Genomic DNA, 9,185 nt, shown 5'->3' with positions numbered 1-9,185 from the left:
ACTAGTCAACAGAATTTTTATTTTACTTACAGAAACATCTTTCAAATAAAGATTACATCACCACATCAATGTCTATTTTACTTTGAAAGTTTTCTTTTTTTTTGATATGTAGCACTCATCAAATGTCTTTAGAATATTTCACTGGCAATGCACAAAAATCCAATTATTAATACAATACAAAGATGAAGGGCAATCTAAGAAACATTAAGTTTTGTTTCAGTTCTTTATAAAACGTTACTAAGACAAGATAAAGCATCACGGTTAGAAAATTGGTACCTTATATATATATATATGAATGTATAAATTAGACAATCTCAGTGAAAATAAAGTTCACATTTCAATAATTTTTGAGGCTATTAATATAACTTACATGAAGCAGAAGCACTTATATATTCCTATCTTTACTATACCTTGAAAATTTAGACCATAATCATATCGAAAGTAGAAAAAAATGTTTATCAGATAAACTATTTTCACTAATACCAGGAGAAAATCTTTCAAAAGCTATCCAGTTTTATCTATCAAGACAGAAAAATTCCTAGAATTATGTTAATTTAGCAGTTAGCTATTCACACTTGGATTACATTTACACAAGTTTAATGGCAGGCTTACATTTTGTACTACAATGTTGGAAGTGATTTACATTTTAATTTAATTCCAGTATCAATAGACAAAGTATAACATTTCTCAAAAAGAGGTCTTCAAACTTTCCAAACTTTCAGCACTTTTTTGTGGTATTAAGAGAAACTATGTTAAAGAAACAAGCTATATCAAAAACTAGCTTGAGTAAGAACATCACAGCATATTTTTAACAATAGATATACAAAAAACTACTTCTGATAGTAAGGATATACAAAAAAAAAAATTGGTCAGTCATTTAGTTTTGATGTACATTAAAAAAAGAAATAACATGAAATTAAAAGTTCAAAATGTCTACAAACATCAAACCACGTTGATCTTTAACAATACAACAATAAAACTAAGCAAATATCTAAATTAAATGAAATCAGCTATGACAACAACCACACATCTTTACATCCAGAGAACTCTCTTCTTCAAATTGTAATACATCTGTAATGTCCAATGAGCCTTCTTTACAATAGGGTGTTTCTATCTTTGAAACCAACACATTTTTAAACAAAAGGACAATTGCACAACTTAGAATTCCATGGAAGTTTATTCTATATTATTTTTTTCTTCAAAATGTAGAATACACATTAAAATATTCAAACCTTGAAATTCTATTTTTTGGCACAAAGTGATGTGTGGATTTATGATATGTTAATATAGGATGATATAATCAAAGTATAGAAAGTTATATGAAGACCTATACACTTATGATGTTCTTCAGATAATCAAATATATATCATATATATATGATGAAATGTATTATAGCAGATTCTGTAATAAATTATACAAATCTAAGTTGATATCCAAATGCTGTATCAAAACTGCCACTTAAGTCATTTTACATTATGTAAATCTACAGAATACATAAATAATAATTAAAACATAGCTGCTTTCTCTCACAAAAACAATGATGCTGATATACTTATACAAAAATAATGATGATAGCAATAAGACTACATTTCATTACAAAAAAAAACAATTGTATCTTATCAACAATTTAACAAAAACATTTGAGACCAGAAGATACTACTGGAACTGAAAAATCTTAAATAACTCGCATTGAAAGACAAGCATTCCTATGTAAAGCCAATTTTCTATTAGCTGTGAGAACTTAATATGAAAATATAGTCAGTTATAGGAAAAATTTACTTTACAAATATCTCATGAACTGAAACAAATAGAGTAACTGGTATAAGAAACCAATCTGGTTCATTCCATAAGAGAATATATTTTCAAAATAGTTTTCTATCATTTTCTTAAGTTTTATAACACTACAAAAACAGGCAGTATTTGTTAATCAGTGTCAGTACAACAGTGGTTTGTTTCTTCTATGATCTCTGTGTTTACAGTCAAAGTTTGAGCAAGAGAAACAAATGTTGTGATTAACCAACTGATGTGAAGTTACTCCAGACAGTGAATAGGTTTGATCCACTTACTGCTACCATACAAAAAGGAAGTGCTTTAGTCCAATGTTATTAATCTTTTTGTATTCAGTAACATTGTTTAGTAGTACCTAGAAACACCTTTAACTATAAATTTAGCACCTAAAACTGATGATTATCAATTCTTGTTCTTTTCAAATACAAATACAACTGTTTGTAATGTATTAATAATTAGATAGTCCTGCTATCTGGGAATGACTGACAGTTCAGTACTTGCCTCTAAAAATTCCAATACAAAATAATGAAGAAAGTTATGTTCTATGTTGTTATTCAGGTGTTACGAGGCTTTTTACAGAAGTTAACTAGCTCTAATTTAACCTCAACGAAAAACTAAGAGAGAATAGTTTCTGTTGACCAACTATTCTGCATGCTTCAAGGGGTCACATCACTATAAAGACACCATTTTAAACTTACTTTAACATGCAACTAATTGGCTACTAAGATGTTTAAGAAATTTGTTCTTGTTTGTAAATAGTTAATTACATAATAAACTTAATTTCCTGCTTTTGTTTTTTTAAAAAAACTCCAATTATTAAATATTTTCACTCTACCATAGCTGCAAACATTCAGTATTAGATGAACAAAGCATTTCTCAACCATCAGCCCATGGATCAGCAGTGATCATCACAATCACCTTGCTGGTTGTCCATGGTATTCCACAAGAATGAACAAACAAAAATTAATATGTAAGGCATACTTTCATTTGTTGTTTTTTGTACTTACGTTTTAGTGGTCTGTGACAGTTTAAAGTGACAGCAAGCTTATCTCTGACATTGAAAAGATTATAAAATGATGCTGTAGATTAATGGAACTGGGGATAGTACCAATATTAATTATTTTACTGGTGTGGACACACATTTTCCTCCAGAGCAATGAAAGAGTTAAGTGAACAGATATAAGGCTGATGAGAATATTGTACATTATGAGAAAAGTCTTGAGACACAACTTTCAACTTGTGTTGTTGTTGTTTTCTTTCTTTTTTTTTTTTTTTTGGGGGGGGGTTCAAACCATGACACAGGGGTAAAAATTAAGAGATAGGGATCAATGGCAGCAGGTAATCATAAATAATTAATTTAAATGAAAGTCAAATAATAAATGTTATGATACAATAATACAGAGAAATGTTGATATAAAAGTTGTGAACTAATTCAATATAAAACAATACCATTAGTGATATTCTACAGACTCTTTAAAAGAAACGAGTTACAAAACAACAACAACAATCAATATTTCTTCTTGCATCCTACACAGTAAATCAGTTTCAGTTACCACAGTTATAAAAGTTATAAATTGAGTCCAGAATTTGTAAGTTTGTATCCACTTTAACGAACTACACAGAGTTGAAATATAATGGGATGAAACTAATGCGACCACAGTCAGATAGTTGTTGGTTGTATTTAAAAACTTATAGCAAAGCAAACAATTTCCACAAGTTTTAAAAAACTAGATTAGTGATCAAATACAAGTCTCTAAAACCTAAATACATGAAAACTACTCAAATCCAACTAAAAGTTACACTGAATAATAATACTCTTCTTTAGATGAAAAGGGGTGGGTGTTGTGTTGAAAACACAATAGAAGAAATTACTTTAAACTTGTAATTATACATACAAACACACCAAAATATTCTAGTTTGTACATTTTCACAACTGAATTATAGGAACCAAAGATTTTATCTAGCTTTGAGAACAAATTGTATTATGTGTGTTTGTCGAAAAAACCTGAAAATGACACAATAAAGATAACATTCAGGATATGTTTAACCGTAAATTGGACCATTAATATGATCTTAAACATTATACACACAAATAAATAGCTTTACAGCTATAAAACATTGTAAATATATTTTAATCAAGCAAATAACAACAAGGCTGCCTCAAGTTAATCTTCGAAAACCGTTTAACTTTGACATTTTATGAATATTTTTTATCACCAACTGAACTCTTCCAGAGACTTATATGCACAGGTTTAACATCTAGTGATGTTCTAATCAACATTTTAAACATTTTAATATGGCAATGAAATGCTATTTAATTTTTTAATACAGTGGTTAACTTGCACTGAAACATGCTACCTTCACTTCCTCAATATACACTGTAACATTGCAATAAAAAAGTATTTATGTTCTTTTGATAGTGTAAATAAAACAGCTTTCCTCCACATACTGTTTTTAATGAAATGCTGATAAATAACCAACAAACTTTGACCTCATAAATATCTACAATTGTATGTGTGTCAGCCCTTTCTTAACTGTTCACAGTATCAATGAATAAAGTTCCCATCTATATGAATTACAGTTTTAAATGGTCAATCGTCAAAAGCTTTAGCAAGAGTTAATAAAGCACTTTTATAACTAAAACAATGTGTGATACATAGAAAACCTCACTGGTTCATGCTCTCTGTCTTATTTTTGTTTAACCCTTTTCTTACCACTTCCCACAATACTTAGTTGGATTTCTAACAGAAATCAACATTTGTACAGATAACACAAAATTTTGTCACCAAATTGAAAGTTACAAGTACAACTTTCAAGCCACTTTTGAAAATTAAGACATTTTTGAACAACCCTATGATCACCATCAACCAACAAAATTTAACAGATATACACCCTCCTCAAAAACACAAACAGAACTTTCAAACAGACTACTCTGTAATTAATTAACTTTATCTGAATTCATTGATAATTTTGTAATATGTTTGTTGTTCAGTTGTCTCTGAGCAAAAAAACTTCTGAAACATGTTTTAAACATTAAAAACTAAGGAAACTTTACCATAGTAATACACCTGTGATTAAGCTGCACAGGCATTCTCGTCTACAGCAGACGAGACAGCAGCTTCACCAAACATCCTCGTCTACAGTAGACAAGACAGCAGCTTCACCAAACATCCTCGTCTACAATCAACAGAACTCACCACCAAAATCTTCAGGACAACAACCACTGCAGACATACCTTATGTCACCATTAAATTTCCTTCCCTTTTATCAGAACAGTAATCTGAATTTTAGGTAATATTGCTCTACCAACAAAATTCATATACATTAAAAGAACTTTCAAACTTGCAAAATTGAAATGATACACCAAGAATACTGTTCTACGCACTACCACATTAGTGTTATCATCAGCACCTTCATAAAAAGTTTCAAGTTAAGGTATTAAAACAGACTTTCTCTATGAAACAGCATCCAAACTTGTGAAACCTTATCATTGTGTAATAAAGGATACATGGAATATGCCAACAGAAATCTGGAAAAATGATTACAAAAAGTTTCAGTCTATTTGATAAACAATCACAGCAGAACATGTGGCTCTCACAAGATGCATTTTTAAAACTGGACAGAAGAGCTGCAGAACCACCAATAAAGGAAGCCCTCTCCTTACACCATTAAATAAAAAGACAAGCTCTTGTTAGAGAAAAACCACTTCAGAGTTCTGTCTTAGTTACATTACAATATAAAGCAGTATACTTGACAAAACTACTAGCCTACAGAAACAGTATCTTTCAGTAAATTTATCAACAATATTGCCCTTGAAAAGAATAAAGATGAGGAACTTACTTTTGATAAAGTTTGAAGATGTCATGAATGAGGATTGAAAGAATACTTATTACAAGTAAAAAATGTAATAAAAGTAGTAAATGTTCCTTCGTTACCCATTCAAGACATCTCCAAACTTTATCATCTAAAAACAAGTTACTTCAGGTTTCAAGGAGATATTACCAATTCTCAAAGGATTTTTTTGTTTTCATAATTTCTTTTGCTCTTAAAACTGTATTTAGTATGTAAAAGAACTAACTAGTGATGTAATTTAGGCAAGTTAGGCTAATAATATTTACATATTACTCTATGTAATAAAATTCACTCAACAGTGGGAACACTCACACCGTTTCTTTACATTCATCTTCCAAACTAACCTAATAAGTCATCCTTAACCACACTGATGATACATATAATGTTTACTTTAGTCAAAGGTCACAACCAACAGTCTGCCCCTTTAAAGTCACAAACTACAGTCACTATCAGTTTAGCCTAATAGTTAAAATACAACATAGAGACACAACATTCTGTATTTTAAGCTCAAACATTTGATTTTTTTTTCATTAGACCTCTACTGGTCTGTTATCCCACGTGGCATATTTTCCACTTCTTGAGTACTAATGATGCTTTCATCAGGTTTTATTTGTTTCATTTTTATAACAAATCAATTTACTAACAACATTCTATACTTGTCCACCTTTAACTTTGCCACCACTGCTTCTACCAGTACTACATCAGCTACATTTCGCTGTCCCTATTTTCTTCTGGATTGTAATTGGTCACTTGAGACACTGTTTCTAACACATGAGATTCTGGGCAATCCTTTGAGGGTATGGTTTCATAAAATTCTTCGCTGTCATCACTGCGGTTTGGAGTATTACTATGCATATATTTCACCATCTGATGATCTTGATATGTAAATGTTAGTTCTTGAACTTGACTGTTAGGGTCAATTAAGTAATTAAAAAACTCTTCCACATGGCCTGAGGTACTTTTGTGTTTTCCATGATTCTGACTATGTACGCTCTCGTATCCTGGTTCACTTACATCACTATCTACTCTGTGAACAATTTCATAAGGTGGTTCACAAGAGGTTGCTGCATTTAAAGGAGGCAATGGAGGTCTCTTAACACATTCATAACCAGGATCAGTGACATCACTTTCTGCTCGTGCTAACCTCTGAATCTTTTCATAATTAGGGTCTGTATGTTCATTCTCGTGTCTTCTAACAGGCTCATAGTCTGGATCACCAAACTCGCTGTTACTATCATACCCTCTTGGTTTTACTTTCTCATAATACGATTCTGTTGCATCAGAATCATTTCTGTGAAGTTCCTTCAGACTTTCATATCCATGATGTCTTATATTTCGGTCTTGTGGCATGTGTGTGATACTGTTACCTGTACTCTCCCATGTAAAACCATTTACAGGATTGCCTCCTACAACTTGTTGAGTAACATTTGCATATGCTAAATCATGCAAGTCTCCTTTAACACGTTCATAACCAGGATCATTGGATGCATACTTCTTATCTTTTACCAATTCATAGCCCGGATCATCAAATGCATACTTCTTATCTTTTACTGACTCATAGCCCAGATCATCAGATGCATACTTCTTATCTTTTACTGACTCATAGCCCGGATCATCAGATGCATACTTCTTATCTTTTACTGACTCATAGCCCGGATCATCAGATGCATACTTCTTATCTTTTACTGACTCATAGCCCGGATCATCAGATGCATACTTCTTATCTTTTACTGACTCATAGCCCGGATCATCAGATGCATACTTCTTATCTTTTACCGACTCATAGCCCGGATCATCAGATGCATACTTCTTATCTTTTACTGACTGATAGCTGGGATAATCAGATACATACTCTTTATGTTTTACAGATTCATAGCCAGGATTATTAGATAAATACTTCTTTCTTTTTACTGATTCATAGCCAGGATCGTTAGAAGTATATTTCTTGTGTTTTACCAATTCATAACTAGGGTCCTTGGAAGTATATTTTTGATGTTTCAAAGGTTCATAATCAGGACCACTAGTAGCAAGATTCTGGTGCTTTACAGGTTCATATCCTGGATCACTATCCTCTCCGTCATCTTCACCTCTAGTTACCTGATCAGTTGACTGACGTCTTGGGGCAAATGTAACTGCAGAGCTAGCCACAGGAAGAACAGCTGAGTTAACCTCGTGGCGACAAGTTGTGGGGGAAGGTTCAAGTGGAAAATCTGTAACAACTGTTGGGCTTTAAGGGGGAACAGGAGGAGCAAACACATCCACTGAAGAGGAAAAAGAATATCTTCCAATTTCTTCAATACCTGATGCACTTGAAGATGAGCCATGCCTCTTCTTATGAACTTTGGCATACATTTCTTCAACAGTGTGTGGTTCATCCTTAGAATTTGAAAGAAAGCTCACTCCTTCAGCTACATGAATGGTTTGACGCTGCTTTCCCGCTTTATCAACTACTGAGTAAAGGCCAGACAAGTCTTTCATTAGTTGGTTGGTATCGTCTTCTGCTGTTCCCATCATCTCACTAATTTCAAAGGAAGTTGCAGAAGTATAGGAAGCTAAAAATATTAAGACATAATTAAAACACCATGCTTCACCATTTGTCCAGCACTAATTTAAAAAACAAAGAATTAAAAATGTCTAGTTATAAAAAAACTTTAAATATCATAAAACTCTTCTTCAAACTCTAAATTCCTTCTTAATCCAAATTCAATAATAGATAAAGTTCCAAGTAAGTATAAGCAGTTAAGTTAGGTGTTAAGATGTTCAATAGTTTACAACAATCAATCATTATACAAAATTTAATGAAAATAATACAGTCCAATTTAGAAATTTTTCTGACATCACAAAAAAAGAAAAATTCATTAGTAGTAGCAGATGAAGTTCATCAATGCCTAAGCACAAAGTTACACAATGTGTTGTCTATGCTGAGTCCACTGTGAGAACTAAAACCTTTTTTTTAGCAGTATAAGCCCAAAGTTTTACCACTGAACCACCAGGGGTCAACGTATAAAAAACATAATATCATGATCATGGTAGTTTACAAAGTGTGACAAACTTAAAACAGGTAGAGAATATTTATATGAAAAAACCAATGCCCTATTAGTGTTCTACTGTATGTTTAAGCCCTGACCACCACTATTCAACTAATTTTTGATCCATGACCTTCAAACATTAATCATTTAAAACTCTGTATTTAGTATCTGTCAAATAAATCTGCTCAAACAGTACTGTTCTAGTCTTGAAATATCCTTTCCATTAGATCAGAATGGGTGGGGCAAATCCACAAGCACCATCCTGCTTCACAAAGCAATGAAGACATGAATACATACAGATTGTTACACAACTTTCTAAAAACTCATCTTCCTGGAATCAATACACAAGAATTAAGATGTACTTAAGAATCTAAAATGATATTATTATTAACCCACTGCAGGAATCAAACCCCAAATTTTTTGTTGTAAACCCTCGAAGCTTATTGCAGATCCTGTCAGACTATGGAAATAAGGAGTTAGCATAAAGTTATAATTATATCATAATTACTGAGTTTT

At 31.8% G+C, this 9,185-nt stretch overlaps 2 protein-coding genes across 7 annotated transcripts in view; both read right to left on the bottom strand.

Annotated features, from left to right (window-relative positions):
- LOC143257850 (uncharacterized) lies at nt 1-7,721 on the bottom strand. The gene is made up of 2 exons (XM_076516881.1): nt 7,687-7,721; nt 1-7,471 (listed from the first exon to the last, which is right to left on the bottom strand). The coding sequence occupies exons 1-2, from the start codon at nt 7,719-7,721 to the stop codon at nt 6,346-6,348; spliced, it is 1,161 nt and encodes a 386-aa protein (XP_076372996.1). The 3' UTR covers nt 1-6,345.
- The window catches only part of LOC143257139 (uncharacterized), a 67,378-nt gene continuing 58,193 nt past the window's right edge, over nt 1-9,185 (bottom strand). For all 6 annotated transcript variants that reach the window (XM_076515430.1, XM_076515429.1, XM_076515433.1 and 3 more), the window contains one exon: nt 1-8,192. In XM_076515430.1, the coding sequence (XP_076371545.1) occupies nt 7,870-8,192 (323 nt within the window). In that variant the 3' untranslated portion in view covers nt 1-7,869. The remainder of the gene's footprint in view (nt 8,193-9,185) is intronic.

Source organism: Tachypleus tridentatus, chromosome 7, assembly GCF_004210375.1.
Source record: "Tachypleus tridentatus isolate NWPU-2018 chromosome 7, ASM421037v1, whole genome shotgun sequence".
NCBI lineage: Eukaryota > Metazoa > Arthropoda > Merostomata > Xiphosura > Limulidae > Tachypleus > Tachypleus tridentatus.
This window is presented reverse-complemented; position numbering and strand designations above follow the sequence as displayed.